Genomic DNA, 17,916 nt, shown 5'->3' with positions numbered 1-17,916 from the left:
GAGTGAGCTTTGCCTTGGCCCAGCCCCGCGGCCGGCCTGTGCGAGCTCCGCCAGCCGGGGCTTGCGCTCAAACGCCCTCCGGAGCCACGTTCGTGAGGGGACTGGGGACGGGCTGCCAGGCTGAGCGGCGGGCTGCCTCCCCGCCCGCTCTGCTAGCCAGGGGGCACAGCCAGCGGCCCTCCCGCCCAGGGGCTCCATGGCAGCCCCGTTCCCGCCTTCCCGGGGGGCAGGGAGGCGGCGCTTCAGGGGCGCCGCGGGGCTGCCCGGCGGGGCTCCAGGCGTGCTACTGAGGCGCGGCCAATGCGCTCCCGCCGGGGCGTGTCAGTCCCAGCCGCGGCCGGTATATAGCGCGCTGGGCCAGGCGCGCCAGCTTCGGCTTCCCACACGCGCTGCGCTCGCGCGCCTGCCAGGTCACGCCAGGCGGGGGCGATCGGGTGAGAGACGGCGGGGCAGGCAGCAGGGGAGCGAGCCCGCTTGGCGCCCGGCTGGTCCCCAGCGTGGCTGGGCGTGACTCCCGCGGGAGACGGTCCCGGCACCCGGCTGCAGCACCATGAACAGCTCCCTGGCTCCGCAGGTGCATTTCGCGGGGGGCTGTCAGCCCCACGACTCGCGGGAGTGGAAGGCGGTGATCCCCGCTTTGCTGGGCGTCATCTGCCCGGCGGGCTTGGCGGGGAACGCGTGTGTCATCGGCATCCTGCTCTACAGCGCCAGGCGAGGGAAACCCTCCCTGATCCACTCCCTGATCCTCAACCTCAGCCTGGCGGATCTGCTTCTCCTGCTCTTCGCGGCGCCCCTGCGGGCAGCCGCTTACTCCCGCAGCGCCTGGACCCTGGGCTGGTTCGTCTGCAAAACCTCCGACGGGTTCCTCCACACGTGCATGGCCGCCAAGAGCCTGACGACCGCCGTGGTGGCCAAGGCTTGCTTCATGTACGCTAGCAACCCGGCCAAGCAAGTGAGTATTGAGCCCGGCACGATCTGTGCGGTGCTGCTGGCCACGTGGCTGGTGGCCCTGGTGAGCTCCCTGCCGCTCTGGCTCTTCAGCACCCTTCGGGAGCTCGCGGCGGGCTCGCCCGCGTGCGTCGTGGCCGTGCCAGCCCCCGCCCGGGAGTTCATGGCTGCCTTTGTCAAGCTCTACCCCCTGCTCGTGTTCTGCGCGCCCCTGCTCTGCGCCTTCCTTTATTTCTGGCGCGCTTATGGCAGGTGCCAGCGCAGGGGGACCAAGACCCAGAACCTGAGGAACCAGATCAGATCCAGGCGCCTTACAATCATGCTGCTGAGCGTCACTGTCATCTTGGCCGTGATGTGGCTGCCGGAATGGATATCCTGGCTGTGGGTTTGGCACCTAAAGCCAGCAGGCCCTGCTCCCCCCGAAGGCTTCCTAGCTCTGACCCAAGCCCTTATGTTCACCATCTCTTCGGCCAACCCGCTCATCTTCCTGGTGATGTCTGAGGAATTCAGAGAGGGCTTTAAGGGCTTGTGGAAAAGGCTGACCCTGAAAAAGCCTCTCCCTGCCACAGACAACCAGGAAATCCCAGCTGCTAACTCTGAGATTCTCCCCGATTCGGTCCCTTCTCCAGAGCCAGAGATTGCTGAGCAAGAGAAAGAACTCCCAGCTGCCCCTCAGGCCTTAGAAAGCCTGGAAAAGGAGATGCCCGTCTTTCCAGACGTAGAGCAATTCTGGCATGACCGAGAAGCAGCCCCCGATGCTCAAGACAATGACCCTATTCCTTGGGAGCACGAAGAGAAAGAGACAATATAGGCTGTGATCAATAAAGTGGTTGGAGATTAGAAAGCTAGGGAAGTTTTAACCAGAGGAAGGGTCTTGTCAGTATAGTTTTGTTACTTATTAGTGTGCTTAAGTGGATACTGAAGAAATGCAAAGTGTTACACTGATGAAATTCTTACCATTTCCTGTGCTCATTAAATGTTTTTCCTAATCTGTAACAATATTCATATTTGCAGTATTATTGTAGCCCTGTTGGTCTCAGGATATTGCAGACTTGAAGAAGAGCTATGTGAACTGCAAAGCTTGTCTTTCACCAACAGAAGTTGGTTCTGTAAAAGGTATCACCTCACCCACAATATTGTGTGTGTGTGTGCATGTGCGTATATATATGTATATCAGGGCAATGCATTTATAGTTCAAATCCCTACTCTAAGATTTTGGTGAAGTGTCTTCTCTGAAATATTTATGATGATTTGCACTTCAGTAGCCAAAATGGAGTTGTTGTTTTTTTTAAAGGTGTTTGAGACACGCAGAATTCAGAGAGCAGAAATAAGGAGAACTGACACAAAACTCACAAAAAGTGGTTCTTCTTAACAAGCCAGGACAAACCGGTGAGCTAAATTTCAGCATCTGTCTAAACGTCAGAAAGCTAAAATAGTAGTATTTACAAACTATATACAGTGCAGATTATGTATCTTTTTGAATTTTCTGGTTTAAGTGCTGCAATGACTTCTGTGGAATTCAATATAGTTGCACAGAATGACAATGCAGAATTTGAATGCTGAAGTTGAAATATTTTCAGAAATATTTTTTGAGACAACTTAAAACATGCACTGAGGTCTGATAAAGTAGGTGAGGTTTGCCAACAGGCCAGAGTTGCCTTTCAGAACCAAAACAATAATCCCTTCTTTCTGAATGTGCATTACAGAGATGAAGGTATATTTAGGCATCTTGTTTTAAGCTAGATATGATTTCTCCCTCAATGAAAATGTTTCATGCCCATTTTGTAAAGCACTTATAAAGCATAACAGTTGTCAATGTCAGTTTGTTTTCAACTGTGAATAAATAAAAAGTGAAGTTGGTTTGCCTTACTTAGATCCAAAAATCATTATCTTCAGCCCCCTGAAATTCAAAGGAGACATTTCTTCTAGTTAAGTAGCAGTGAATGGACTGTTTTATAAAGCTATGCTGATATGGTCATTGAGATATTCTATTAATTTCTCTTGAATTTGACTAGCATTGTATCTTAACAGGGTGATTGGTTCCTATGTGAACACTACAAAATGGAGAGTTGAGAGAATTTCTCACTAGAGCTAAATGCTGCCCTCAGTGAATTTAGCCATTGGTCCTACCTTGTGAATTACCCCAAGTATTCGGAAATAGGAGCTATTCTACTCATTGATGCAGCCTCATACTTTCTCAGCACTAGACAATACCCATTATGTATCACAGACAAGAGCAAACCCTAACATGACTGTGTGGTTGTATAGCTTAAAGAGAAAGATAAGGAGTAACTTCACTATTTAGAGTCTATAAATACACATGGGGAACAAATATTAAGTTTTCACTCTAGTCGACAAAGGTATAACACAATCCAATGGCTGGAAATTGAGCTAGACAAATTCAGATTAGAAATAAGGTGTAAAACTTTCAACTGTGAGAATAATTAAATATTGGTACAATTTAACCAAGGGTCATGGTGGATTTTTCCATCACTGACCATTTTTAAAATTGAGACTGGATGCTTCTCTACAAGATCTGATCTGGGAATTATTTTGGGGAGGTTCTGTGGTCTGTGCTATACAGGTCAGACTAGATAATCTTGTTTGGCCTTAGAATCTATGAATTATGAGACAGATGTGTTAATGTCAGGCAGAGTTTGAGCTCCACCCTTTTTTTTCCCTGGATTACCTTTCCAAACTGAGTTTCTGAGTCTCAAGACTGCAGCAATGGCTGGCTGTGTTTCATCTGTACATGGGTAAGAGGTCACAATTGTTCCAATCCACTAGTTATCCTAGCTGCATCCCTCCAGTTTAGACTACTTTACCACCACCACACTTGAAGTCCACTCAAATTTCAGCTAGTGCACAATCTGGCGGGCCTGCTTTCTTACCAGCTTCACACATGGAATATAAGACACCATTATATCTAAGCATGCATAAGCTCTCAGTTGGATTGAGTGCAATTCAGGGTACTGATCGATAAAGCCTGTCATGATCTGGATACTTGGCATCTCAGGGTATATCTACACAGCAAAGAAAAATCCACAGCTGGCCCATGCCTGCTGATTCAGGCTTGGGCTGCAGGGCTATTTCGTTGCTGAGTAGAAATCTGTGCTTGGGCTGGAACTCGGGCTCTGGAAGCCTGGGGTTGGAATAGTCCAAGAGCCTGGTCTCCAGCCTGGTTCCAGATGTCTACACAGCAATGAAATAGCCCTGCAGCCCAAGTCAGCAGGCATGGACCAACAATGGGTTTTTCTTTGCTGTGTAGACATATCCTGAGAGGCCACCTCATGCTTCATTTTGGCAGTTGAGATCTGACATTCACATACCACTAAATTCTACATCTGTATGAGATAGACTAGAAGCAGGTCATTCTTAGTCAGAGGGCCCTTTACAGGAACAGGCACTGTCCCTACCCAGTCCAATAGAGCTAGAGATGTCAATCATCAGGACATGATGCATTGCTCATTTAGTGAGATGTCAGAGGAGATGGGAAGGCCCAGATGGTTTTGTCCAGACATGCCGGTTTACACACCCAATACAGAGATTTTATTTTGTAAGTATAGTGGGGGGGTGGGGTGCACTACTAGCCCTGTGCTTAAGGTTGTATCTTGATGTCAAATTTTAGAAGATCTTTTACCTATAACCCACTATAGCTTTCAGAGTAACAGCCGCGTTAGTCTGTATTCGCAAAAAGAAAAGGAGGACTTGTGGCACCTTAGAGGCTAACCAATTTATTTGAGCATGAGCTTTCGTGAGCCTCTAAGGTGCCACAAGTACTCCTTTTCTTTCCACTATAGCTTGTGTCTCTCTCTTCAGGAGGAGCTGAGGAATGTGTCACTTCTTTATGCTTTTGATTTTTAGGTTTTATTGCTAGTGCATTTATAGAAAAACTGATTAAATGTTTGCTTCTTAAACACATTTTTACAGTGTTAATTTGGGCAACATTTTCTTAATCTGTCTTGTGATCTAAATTCCAAGAACCCAAGAGAATCCAGATCATGTCAGCTTGTGTGTGATAAAAGTGCTTAACATGGTAGGGCCTATTAGTACTACTGTAAAATACATGTTAATAAACAATATGGAAGAGGAGAATTTTTGCCTTTACCTAAACTTCATGGGTTATACAACTTTGTTAAAACTACAGAAAGCAATTTCATATTCTAGTGAACAAGACCCTCCCAGCTGGCAAGGAGTTAGCCACTTGATTTTTTTGGGACCTGGAGCACCAGCAGGCTCAAATAACAGCAGTCCAACAAAAATGCATGACAAAATGATTTCTCTCATTCCAAAAATCTTTTTTGTGGAGAAAAGAAGATCCAAATGGGAGAGAGCTGTGTCCTGTCAGAAAAATGGAAACTCTCCCCCACCCCCACCACACAGATTATGTACCAAAGGAATTCTTGCTCTTTCAACATCTCAAGTACAATGAACACTAAAGTGACCGAGGGACTAAGCAAACATGCACAAATTGAGATTTTTGCTGTCTTGCAAATTTTGTATTGTATTTGCACTTGAATACGATGTTCTAGTATCAAAATTACACTTGTCTACATGATTTATCACTAACTCTCATTTTGTCTCTTTAGGCAAATGATCTGTTTCAGGATGGCTAATGTTAGTTTGGATTTTTTGTTGTTAAGTTTAAATCTCAAAGATGTCTTCTTTATTAAGCATGTTCAATCCATATATAAAAAGGGTTGGTTTATTGTAGTTCAAATACATAAACTAAACAATCCCAACATTTCAAAATTAAACTTTAGAAACACAAGTTTAACATTCATAACAGGAGTATAGTTTACAAGAATTACCCAGAAGGGAAATCCACAGTCTAATCCAGAAATCAGTAAAGATCACTTTATGGTAAATAAAAATATGTTTATACAACCGTCCTGTTCTGGGAACCATTGTTATTTACTGTGTTTCCAATTTTGAGCAAAAAATTATCAGACAAATCTTCACTTGGACAAAAGAAACCTGATTTTGCCTGTACTTCAGAGTCCGGGGGGGTGGGAGACACGGACGGGGGGAGGAAATAAAGCAGACCCGTGAACAAATTCAGAATGGTGTTTAATTTGGTCTCTGTGGGCCTAATTCTTCACTCACATCACTGTCACTCTATAGACTTTAATAGACTTAATTCTGATTTACAAGGGTGAAAGCAAATAGAGAATCAGGCCATTTGTTTTCAGATTTAAGAGAATATTTTTACTGTAGCCTTCAGCACTCAATAGTTTAACTTGAGACAGTGTTTCATCTGTTAAAACAGCTGAACTTGGGTAACCATTAGGAGGAAGTTTGTGGTACTTTGTAGTTTAGTTCAAACCACAAATATCAATCATCCTTAAGACTTGCATATATAACACTGCTGAAAAGAATGCCTCCAAATATCACGGACATCCACACCTCATATACAGATAGTCCACTGTTCTGATATCTAAAATTACTAGACACAGCCTGCATGGTTGGGATTTTTGTCAGTCATGCCACACAAAGAAAAGCATAAATATCTTAAGTGTTCTCTTTGCACAGAGACCATTTTATGTTCACAAATGCTGCTGCTTCCTCTGCTCCTCAGATGGTTTTCAATATTCGTTCACGGTAATGTAGATGTAAAAACCGGACAGATGGCTCATGCAAGCTTTTGAATTAACAGACACCCCACTGTGAGAGTATTTCATAATTATTTTGTTGTTCGTCTTGTAGGCTCTGAAGCTGTGGGAGGTGGAGGGGGACCTCGGCGGTCCAGGTCATCTACATAGGATACTATGAGCTTGCGCCTCTCCTCTGGCACACAGTCAAGTACCAGATAACGCTTGTCATTCTGTAAAATCTTTTCTACATCTTTCAGGTGCTGGTCGGATTCTTGGATCAACTTTTTGGATCTGAAATGAAGTGTAACAGTTACCATCTGGGCAGCGGTCTGGGAGCCTGCATAAAATGCACTGGGAATCTTAGTCCAGTTATTGGTGGTAGATGTCCAAATTACAAAAACTACCCGCACCATTAGAACCTCTCTTGACAGTGTCAGCAGATAGGTCAAGCGCTGAAAGGGCATAGAGACTGAGCTATCCTCTCACCTATACAGATGCCCCATCAGGTCAGGGGTGAGGCACATTGGCAGGAATGCGTGTGTAAAAAATCTTGCACTGCCACTGCCTGTGCTGTATCTGTTCTGTGGATAAACAGAAGACTTCAGTCTTAATGGCCGCCAGAACCATTTATCAGCATTAAATGAACCACAAAAATGTAAAAATAAGAAAAAAATAATCACAATTGAAATTAAGCACTCAAGAAGAAGCAAACTATTAAAACATGGATGTTAAACTCCCAGTTGCAGCCCAGTTTGATTGATGCATCAATCTGGCTACCGCATCAATTTCAGACTGCAATTCAGCCCACTGGGAACAGCAGCAACTGAAACAGAGCTCCAATACTTTACACACAGCACTGGCTGCAAAGGGAAACAACTTATTAGGATCTAAGAAACCTAGTCAGCAGCCTTCTACCTCAAGCTCTTTTGCTTCTGGGATGGGAATCTACCTAGGACTGGGATGGGAATCTACCTAGGACCATAACATTCTGCAGTAGGCTCAAGACCAGACTGACTTCAACAGTTAGCTTGTTTGTAAAGCTAATACCCAAAGCCCACTGAAGTCAATGGGAGATTTGTTTTTATTTTAATGGGGGTAGGGTTTCACCCTTTGTCTTTTCTCCAAACTTCCCCTAGCATCACTGGAAGTTTCACTGGGTATTAAGCAAAGACATTTCTAGGCCTGAACCAAGGACCCTAATTAAACGGTAATTTGGCTTCACTACAGAATGAGCTGAATCACTTGACAATGTATTCAAAATACCCAAAACAATGCTCTCAAGCAAAACAAAAATCCAAAAAGCCCCTGCTATAGAATAGTTGCCAACACTTGATAATAATCAGTTCAGAATCCAACATACAGTGATGGACCTCTCACTACTATGCAACTTCATAGGCAGCCTAGTAATCTACAATTTTTGCACTAAAGCTCCTCAGACACTGGCCTATAAATGTTAGATGGGAGGAGAAAGTGAAATTCCATTCATCAACACTCTTAAGGTACAGTAAAGAAAAGTCTTTGCTCTTCTAAAACACTATGATACACACCTGTACGTTATAAATTTGGTCTCTTTCAATAGCGTTCTGAAGTCAGCTTTGGCAGTAATGTATTTGTCTCTGATGTACTCTTCAAACTCCCTTTGTTTTTTCTGCATGAAGAAAAAGAAGAGTAATACCATAGAAAAGGTGACGGCAGATTATAAAGTACTTTATATTAACTTACAGTGTGTAAGAAATAATTTTATTGTAATTAGTTTAAAGATCACTACAGAAAAGTGTTTTTTAATTAAGATTTTTAAAAAAGCAAATATCTGATTAACACAGTGATATAGTTATATTCACATGAAAGGGAATCCATTTCAACAAGCATTCACTCTCTTTTGCTTTGGATATTGTGGGAAGGCTAGCAGCAATGAAGCAAGACTATTTCTTACCCTGTCACTGGAAGAGAACTTAATGCATCTGGGATCTTCTTTAATGATTTTTTTCACTTCTTTCCACGTTGATGTTAAAGTAATCTTTCAAAAGAGGCAAAAACAGTTCAATATTGCAAATTATATTTAGAGTCTAAGCATGCAAGTACATATCACTTTCCTGAGAGCCCTGAAATCCTCATGCATAAGGGGGAAAACTAAGGACATAGTAACAATTTTTAAATGTTTCATTTTGTTGACTTCTCTTATCCCTTTAGTATTACTTTCATATTGTTTTGTGGCATATATTTTCCTTTTTGAACTCTTGTTTTCTGTAAACTGGTGGATTTTAAGAGAAAAGTCCTCACAAAATTATGAAAGTTTCTTGTAGTTTAAATTCTAACAGTTCTTCCTAATGCATATTTGGATAATTTCAACAACATGTTTGTATGCGTAAAAACAGCTATGTATAGAAGCCCCAGCTCAAAGTCAGATATTCATCGTTTTAATTTATTTTAGTGTGCCATATAAAAAGTGATTAGAATATTAGATACTCCTCTAACCAATATTTAATAAGATTGCCTCCTAAGACTTCAAGAAAGTTATGATGAAGCCAGAACGAGATAAAAGGGAGGCAGGAAGACACAAAGTAACAAATTAAGAAAGGAGAGAGAGGTTTAAATAGCATTGGTATACAAGTGAAAGTTAAGAATGAATTTTACAGTTAAGATAAAAGAGACAAAGTGAAGGACAGAATCCCGGAGGCTTGCCCACTGCGATTCATTAAAACAAGTTATTGAATAGGTAGGAGCAAAGACAGAAGATTAAAATGCCCAAGACACCAAGGGACTGTGTCATAATAGAAGGTATCAAATAATGCAACACTGAAGAGATGTGGAAAAGCCAAAGGAAAATGAATGACAATTACTGATTACAAAGACCGACACCAGGTTCAAGAGCGTGAAAAGACTGAATGTGAAAATGGACCACAACACTCAAGGTGGTTACTGTGGTATAACTGGTTAGGTGAGAAAAAGATTGTTCTTTCCAGCATTCCCTTTCTTAGGGAAGTGAGGAAAGTTGGTGTGGGAGAAAAAGCCTGGGGAAGAATTATTATTGAGAACTTTAACTACAGAAGGTAAAGCTAGGGGATGCAAGTCAGAGTCATTGAGTTTAAGGCCACAAAGGACCACTACATCATCTGGTCTGACCTCCAATACATTGTGACTGACTGTGCACAAGGACCCCGCAATAGCAGAGAAATAATTAAATGAGATATTATCCAGATAATCCTGGCAAGGATCCCAAATCCACACGCTGCAGAAGAAAGCAAAACCCCCTCAAGGTCACCGCTAGTGTGACCTGGGGGGAAATTCCTTCCCAACCCCACACATGACAATCAGTTAGACTTCCAGAACTCACAGCAGTTACTAGATCGCAGGCCTTGGTTCTCATGGGAGGCTTCAATCACGCTGATATCTGCTGGGAGAGCAATACAGCGGTGCACAGACAATCCAAGAAGTTTTTGGAAAGGGTAGGGGACAATTTCCTGGTGCAAGTGCTGGAGGAACCAACTAGGGGCAGAGCTCTTCTTGACCTGCTGCTCACAAATCGGGAAGAATTAGTAGGGGAAGCTAAAGTGGATGGGAACTTGGGAGGCAGTGACCACGAGATGGTTGAGTTCAGGATCCTGACACAGGGAAGAAAGGAGAGCAGCAGAATATGGACCCTGGACTTCAGAAAAGCAGACTGACTCCCTCAGGGAACTGATGGGCAGGATCCCCTGGGAGAACAACATGAGGGGGAAAGGAGTCCAGGAGAGCGGGCTGTATTTTAAAGAATCTTTATTGAGGTTACAGGGACAAACCATCCCGATGTGTAGAAAGAATAGTAAATATGGCAGGCGACCAGCTTGGCTTAACAGTGAAATCCTTGCTGATCTTGAACACAAAAAAGATGCTTACAAGAAGTGGAAGATTGGACAAATGACTAGGGAAGAGTATAAAAATATTGCTCGGGGATGCAGGAGTGAAATCAGGAAGGCCAAATCACACCTGGAGTTGTAGCTAGCAAGAGATGTTAAGAGTAACAAGAAGGGTTTCTTCAGGTATGTTAGCAACAAGAAGAAAGTCAAGGAAAGTGTGGGCCCCTTACTGAATGAGGGAGGCAACCTAGCGACAGAGGATGTGGAAAAAGCTAATGTACTCAATGCTTTTTTTGCCTCTGTCTTCACGAACAAGGTCAGCTCCCAGACTACTGCACTGGGCAGCACAGCATGGGGAGGAGGTGACCAGCCCTCTGTGGAGAAAGAAGTGGTTTGGGACTATTTAGAAAAGCTGGACGAGCACAAGTCCATGGAGCTGGATGCGCTGCATCAGAGAGTGCTAAAGGAGTTGGCGGATGTGATTACAGTGCCATTGGCCATTATCTTTGAAAACTCATGGCGATCTGGGGAAGTCCCGGACGACTAGAAAAAGGCTAATGTAGTGCCCATCTTTAAAAAAGGGAAGAAGGAGGATCCTGGGAACTAGAGGCCAGTCAGCCACACCTCAGTCCCTGGAAAAATCATGGAGCAGGTCCTCAAAGAATCAATTCTGAAGCACTTAGAGGAAAGTGATCAGGAACAGTCAGCATGGATTCACCAAGGGCAAGTCATGCCTGACTAATCTAATTGCCTTCTATGACGAGATACCTGGCTCTGTGGCTGAGGGGAAAGCGGTGGATGTGTTGTTCCTTGACTTTAGCAAAGCTTTTGACACCGTCTCCCACAGTATTCTTGCCAGCAAGTTAAAGAAGTATGGGCTGGATGAATGGACTATAAGGTGGATAGAAAGTTGGCTAGATTGTCGGGTTCAACGGGAAGTGATCAATGGCTCCATGTCTAGTTGGCAGCCGGTCTGAAGTGGAGTGCCCCAAGGGTCGGTCCTTGGGCTGGTTTTGTTCAATATCTTCATAAATGATCTGGAGGATGGTGTGGACTGCACCCTCAGCAAGTTTGCAGATGACACTAAACTGGGAGGAGAGGTAGATATGCTTGAGGGTAGGTATAGGATACAGAGGGATCTAGACAAATTAGAGGATTGGGCCAAAAGAAATCCGATGAGGTTCAACAAGGACAAGTGCAGAGTCCTGCACTTAGGATGGAAGAACCCCATGTACCACTACAGACTAGGGACCGAATGGCTCGGCAGCAGTTCTGCAGAAAAGGACCAAGGGTTACAGTGGACGAGAAGCTGGATATGAGTCAACAGTGTACCGTTGTTGCCAAGAAGGTCAATGGCATTTTGGGATGTATATGTAGGGGCATTGCCAGCAGATCGAGGGACGTGATCGTTCCCCTCTATTCGACGTTGGTGAGGCCTCATCTGGAGTACTGTGTCCAGTTTTGGGCCCCACATTACAAGAAGGATGTGGAAAAATTGGAAAACGTCCAGCGGAGGGCAACAAAAATGATTAGGGGACTGGAACACATGACTTATGAGGAGAGGCTGAGGGAACTGGGATTGTTTAGTCTGCGGAAGAGAAGAATGAGGTGAGATTTGATAGCTGCTTTCAACTACCTGAAAGGGGGTTCCAAAGAGGATGGATCTAGACTGTTCTCGGTGGTAGCTGATGACAGAACGAGGAGTAATGGTCTCAAGTTGCAGTGGGGGAGGTTTAGGTTGGATATTAGGAAAAACTTTTTCACTAGGAGGGTGGTGAAACACTGGAATGCGTTACCTAGGGAGGTGGTGGACTATCCTTCCTTAGATATTTTTAAGGTCAGGCTTGACAAAGCCCTGGCTGGGATGATTTAGTTGGGGATTGGTCCTGCTTTGTGCAGGGGGTTGAACTAGATGACCTCCTGAGGTCCCTTCCAACCCTGATATTCTATGATTCAGAGGTGGGCAAACTACGGCCCGCAGGCCACGTCCAGCCCATGGGACTGTCCTGCCTAGCTCCTGAGCTCCCGGCCAGGGAGGCAAGCCCCCGACCCCTCCCCGACAGCCACACCGCCATGCGAGCAGCACAGCTTGCACCTGCCTACCTCCCAGGCTTTCCAATAAGCCTGTCCTGCTGCTCTGAGCAGCATGGTAAGGGGGCAGGGGGAGGGGAAGCATTGAATAAGGGCAGGAGGTCCTGGGGGGGCAGTCAGGAGACAGGGAGCGGGGAGGGGTGGTGGGTTGGACAGCAGGTGGGCAGTTAGAGGCGGGGGGCCCCAGGAGGGGGCAGTCAGGGGACAAGGAGCAGGGGGTGTTGGATGGGTCAGGGGTTCTGAGGTGGGCAGTCAGGGAGTGGGAAGTGGAAGGGGGTGGAGGCCAGGCTGTTTGCAGAGGCACCGCCTTCCCTATCCAGCCCTCCATACTGTTTTGCAACCTCGATGTGGCCCTCGGGCCAAAAAGTTTACCCACCCCTGAGTTAGACCCTGAGCATGTGAACAAGAACCAGCCAGCCAAGCACCTGAGAGACAATGTTTGGTGCCACCTCAGAGCTCTGGCCCACCCTGTCCAATATTCCATCTTCAGTTGTGATCATCCTTGAGGCTTCAGAGAAAGGAGATTAAAAAACCCCTCCCAGAATACACTGGGGGACAAAAAAATCCCTTCCAGACCCTTGCCAGTGGCCAGCTGAAACCCTGAAACATGAGCTTTGGGAACATACCAATGTACCATCACAACCAATCCTGTTATACAATTGCACTCATAAATTTGTCGAGCTCTCTCTCAAAACTAATTAAGTAGTTTGTCCCTACCACTCCTATTGGGAAGCTGTTCCAGAACCTCACCCTTTGGATTGTCAGAAACCTTTTAATTTCCAGCCTGAATTTGTTCACGGCCACTTTATATCCATTTGTTCCTGTGTCAACATTGTCCTTTAGCTGAAACAGCTCTTCATTCTCCTTGGTATTTATCCCCCTAATGTATTTACAGAGAACAATCATATCCACCCTCAGCCTTCTTTTTGTAAGGCTAAATAAGCCAAGCTCTGCCAATTTCCTAAAATAGGCCCTCCATTCCCCTGATCATCCTAGTAGCTCTTCTCTGCACCTGTTCTATTTTAAATTAATCTTTCTTGAACATGGGTGACCAAATAAGGTCTGACCAGTGCCTTGTATAATAGCATTAATACTTCACTATCTTCACTTTTCTTCCACCTCATAAGTGGTCATTTCCATTTCTAGACACTCATTTTCATCAACTGTACCGCCTTCAGGCACAAGTCTCTTACCGCTGAAGTTTCATCCAAAAGTTGCCTAAAATGCTCCCTCTTCTTTTTGGTAAGTGCTTCAATGTGTTCATTAAAAAGCTTCTCTTTCTCTTCTCTTTCTAGCAGGGAGCCAGATTCCCACCGATGATCTTTTCGGAGCGTCCTCCTAGTATCGGACCATGACACATCTGAAGATCTCACCTGACACAAAAATTTACATTTTACAAAAACCACTTTTCTTTTACAAAAACGTTCTCTCTCTGTTTCATTATCAGACAATTCTTCAAACACTTAGCTTATACTTCATCATCAACTTTTATCTGAATTAAAACTGTATTTGGTAAGGGGGGTAAGAGACAATGACAGCTTTCATGCAGTTAACCACTGTCAAATGCCAACCTCATGCTGCAGAGAGTCTCACTGTGCACCAGTTCAGATGGAGATAGATACACCCTACTTGGACTGCTCTGCCATTCTCTACAGAAAAATCAGGATCCTCCCCTATGAATAATATACTGTATTAACCAAGAAGAGCAGCCTCTGAAATACATCATAATCAATTCCTAGTGGCTACTGGGCACTTTATTTAGTCCAAGGTTTACTCTCTGGAACCAGAAACAACCTCCAAGGAGCTCCTACTAAATCTATATTACCTGCATTATGTCCCTAGCAAAGAAACTGGGTCAAAAGAAACTGGATTTATATACTGCACCTTCCCCCAAAAAGACAACAGGACTGGAATCTGTGTTCAACCACCACCCACCTTCAGGTATGCCACATCTTAGATCAGCAGGCAAGAGGTTCCCCTTTCATACCACGAGATTCTCATCTCACCAAGTCTGCCCTCTTAGGAAGTGGTATTTCAAGGGTTGGATCAGCTAGTGCAATAAAGTACTCTCTAACTGAGAAGTGGAAAGAGCTGGGTCAGATGCTATGCTGGGGACATAAGTAGGGCAGACAAAACGAGGTGAGGAAAATGCTCTTGAATCAATAAATCTTTATTTCCAACATGTGCATTAGAGTTTCTAGTACAAAGTATTTACAATTTTAATTGTCTTTTTTGGTAATATTGTAATAATGCACTTGTTGGATGAAACCTCAGACACCAGCTGTGAGGCTGAAGCAAGCATATTTTTCCCAGCAAGACAAAAATCCTGAAAAAATAAATGCATCATAGAAACAGAAGCTTAATCACTACCAGTGCTAATGTGCTGCTGTGTAGTCAGGGAACTTATTTCTATATTAGTGTAACAAGTAGATGAACTGTTCTGGCAAAGATAAAGTCCTACAGTAATCAAATCAGAGACAGAACTGTGCAAGCCTCACCATATCAGACAGAAGCGCTTTGAAATTCTGGATAGCCTCTTCTCGTTTGTGTTGTTCACGTTCTCTATCGATTTCCTTGGTCTGCTCAGAACGAGCTTTCTGAACCTCCCTTTCTCGTTCACGCAAACTTGCCTCAATGCGAGCCTGCCTTTCCAATTCCTTTTCCTTTTCAGAGTCTAAATTCTGAATCAGAAGCAAGAGCATATTTTCCCATTAACAACATATAAAGAGGCAGCATCTTAATGGAAACAGTTAATGGAAACAAGAGGATGAGTATCATTAAACAAACTGTCATTTATGAAATAGGTAAAATGAAATATACCACTTCTGAACTACCTAGGTTTGTCTCCACTTAGCAACAGAAGGAATTCTTGCAAAAATGCCCTAACACTGGCTTACAGGCAATGTTAGCAATGTTGAGAGCCACAGTGTATACAGGGTGCTGGCTGGCAACACTAAAAGCTAATCTTGCTAAAGATTTTATTTTGTGAACTTAAAGTGGAGGAAAAGCTCAACAGCGGTATTAAAAATCCTGTGCTTTAAAATGTCAAAGACCATTCAACCATTTGTATGTGGCTATTGTAACATCCTTAAAGAGACATGCCTCAACCCATCCCATGGAGGAGAAATCAAACCTCAAAATGATTGTCTGAATGATGAAGCTATTCAGTTCAAGTACAACAGATAAATCTTGTGTCCATCCCACCTCTTTGGGACAGATGTTCCCCTCCTCCGCTCATGCACATGAAAGCAAAGGAGTGAGCTGAACTGCATGCTGCTTTTGAGTCCCCCAAAATCTCATCTTGTAAAAATAAATATTCAAAACTAATACAACTGAAAGAAGGAGAGGGGAAAGTGATGTTGTCTGATGGACCGTGCACTAGACTGCTCTGTGACCTTGGACAAGTCACTTCACCTTTTTGCTCTCTATGTAAAATGGAGATAATCCTTTCTTTATAAAGTGCTTTGAGATCTATGAATTAAAATCTCTATATAATAAATAAGTGCTATTAAGTGACCATTGCCAGTTTGGATCTTCACTGGATGGGAGTTGGGGAAGGAAACAGGTCAGAGAGCAGCCACTCTATAAAGCATGCTCCCCGATGTTGCTGTGGAAATTAATGCTAGTTAAACTATTTTTAACTTCTCATTCATAACATTAGCTCCTTGAAGAGGCAGGTAGGAACATGAAACAGAAATGGAAGAACTAATGGAGGCACTGCATATGAGTCAACTGGAGTTCACTTGAAAGGAAACCACATGAAAGAAGGAAACCTCTGCTAGTCTGGCTGGGAATATGTGGCTATGAAAAGGAGCTATTGCAGGCTCTACCCCTATCTCTGCCTGATGAATTCTCTCAAGTACCTTTTCCACTCCCCAGGTTTGTGCACACTGGCAGAATTAGCATGGACAGCGCTCATGCACTGTAAACCTGTGTCAAGGGATGATCTGGGAGATTGTGATTAACAGCTAAAGTATATGACTAAGTATCTAGCTATACCTACAACTAATAGGAACTAGGAAATGTCTGGCTGCATTCCACGTGTATCACTACAAAAGTGATAGCATTACTAATCTCTGAAACTGCTTAAATATATTAACAACAGTGTAGACAACAGTGAAAGTATTATCCAGCACTTAACTATTACACACATACCTTAGCTATTTTTTCAATGTACTGTTTAAAAAGGTCTTCCCTCTGTGAAGAGCTATCCACTGCTTTGTAACGGGGGTCAGTCTCTACTTTGTCCTTCACTTTGCTCCAGCGAGACTGACTGTCTAAGTGGTGATTAGACAGTAGTTCAAAGAAGTCCATTTTAATCTATTTTTACATAGAAGATATAGGAAGAAAAACAATTCATGAATAACGGGATTCCTGAATGTTTGGAAAAATAGAAAAAGAGGCAGACTTACCTCAACGAAGCAAACTATATGAATTTTACATACTAGAACATCAAAATCACTAAAAGTATATTGAATTTTAGGGTTCATTATCTCTAAAATCCACTTTGGGTATACTTTTTGTGAAATATATTAAAACAGAAACACTAGGAAGACTATCAAAATCTAAGATTAGCTGTATACCTTAAAGAAATATTCATCCACACACTTAGTTTTCTTGCTCTACTCTAATTTAAGCTTTCTTGTTGAACTTTTAAAATACAATCCCTCCAACTTCTATACTGCACAAACCAGTATTTCAGGGCATCCATGACACAGTAGCTAGTTAGATTTTAAGCAGAGCCCTAATTAGGGAGCGCAAATACCCATGGGTTCATGCCTCAAGTTTACAGTGGATGGAGGTATATACAGTATCTGCGATTAAACAGTAAACAGTACAGCGATCTCCTGTTTAAGATCAATAGTGGGATTTTAGTTACATTTCATTAAACCTTTTTTAACTGAACAAAGATGTACAGAACTTAAGCAAATAATGATTAAGTCTATAGTCTTAAGAAGACGGATATATTCAAAAGTGTGCCCATATGCTGTAATTCAGCAGTTACATTTAAAATATATTATTTAAGTATAAACAAATATTTGTAGCTACTTTTAAAAAATGGAAATGGCATGTTACAAATAATAAAACCCTCAACACTGAACATAGCTACAACATTAAGGCGGACTAATAGATCTAGTCCTACACTAACTTTAGACCTCAGGACAGAAGAGCCAAATTAGTGATACAACATCACATCAGCAGTTGCAAGGGCAGCTACAGTACAGTTGGTAAGGGTTTTTAACCCTGGGGTGGATGTTCCTCCATGTCCCTTTTGGGATCTTAGGATTTTTTCTTTAATTCCCACTATTTCAAACCCTCAAGGCCCTGGCATTTAAGCCACCATCTTTCTGAATCAAGAGAACAAGCCTTCCCTTGAGAGGCCAGTTGACATCACTTGTTGAAGGGCTAGAGCCCACTGAATGGCTCAAAGCACTCTCTACCCAGGG

General features: G+C 43.5%; 2 protein-coding genes across 11 annotated transcripts in view; one reads left to right on the top strand and one right to left on the bottom strand.

Moving 5' to 3' along the window:
• The first annotated feature begins 259 nt into the window (after nucleotides 1-259).
• On the top strand, nucleotides 260-2,817 carry GPR151 (G protein-coupled receptor 151). Its single transcript, XM_073358157.1, has one exon. The coding sequence runs from the start codon at nucleotides 551-553 to the stop codon at nucleotides 1,757-1,759; it is 1,209 nt and encodes a 402-aa protein (XP_073214258.1). The 5' UTR covers nucleotides 260-550; the 3' UTR covers nucleotides 1,760-2,817.
• Nucleotides 2,818-5,637: 2,820 nt separating this feature from the next.
• TCERG1 (transcription elongation regulator 1) overlaps nucleotides 5,638-17,916 on the bottom strand; it is a 56,138-nt gene continuing 43,859 nt past the window's right edge. For 6 of the 10 annotated variants that reach the window (XM_073355734.1, XM_073355736.1, XM_073355737.1 and 3 more), the window contains 7 exons: nucleotides 16,625-16,789; nucleotides 14,968-15,150; nucleotides 13,663-13,842; nucleotides 8,476-8,559; nucleotides 8,090-8,190; nucleotides 7,029-7,118; nucleotides 5,638-6,833 (listed from right to left, as the gene is read on the bottom strand). In XM_073355734.1, the coding sequence (XP_073211835.1) occupies nucleotides 6,632-6,833; nucleotides 7,029-7,118; nucleotides 8,090-8,190; nucleotides 8,476-8,559; nucleotides 13,663-13,842; nucleotides 14,968-15,150; nucleotides 16,625-16,789 (1,005 nt within the window). In that variant the 3' untranslated portion in view covers nucleotides 5,638-6,631. Of the gene's footprint in view, nucleotides 6,834-7,028; nucleotides 7,124-8,089; nucleotides 8,191-8,475; nucleotides 8,560-13,662; nucleotides 13,843-14,967; nucleotides 15,151-16,624; nucleotides 16,790-17,916 lie in introns of all 10 variants that reach the window. The other 4 variants (XM_073355738.1, XM_073355743.1, XM_073355744.1 and 1 more) reach the window with 2 other exon arrangements.

The sequence above is a fragment of the Lepidochelys kempii genome, chromosome 8 (assembly GCF_965140285.1).
Source record: "Lepidochelys kempii isolate rLepKem1 chromosome 8, rLepKem1.hap1, whole genome shotgun sequence".
NCBI classification, from domain to species: domain Eukaryota; kingdom Metazoa; phylum Chordata; order Testudines; family Cheloniidae; genus Lepidochelys; species Lepidochelys kempii.
This window is presented reverse-complemented; position numbering and strand designations above follow the sequence as displayed.

Excerpts from the sequence above, each read along its gene's own strand:
- GPR151 (XM_073358157.1), top strand. The coding sequence starts at position 551 with ATGAACAGCTCCCTGGCTCCGCAGGTGCATTTCGCGGGGGGCTGTCAG.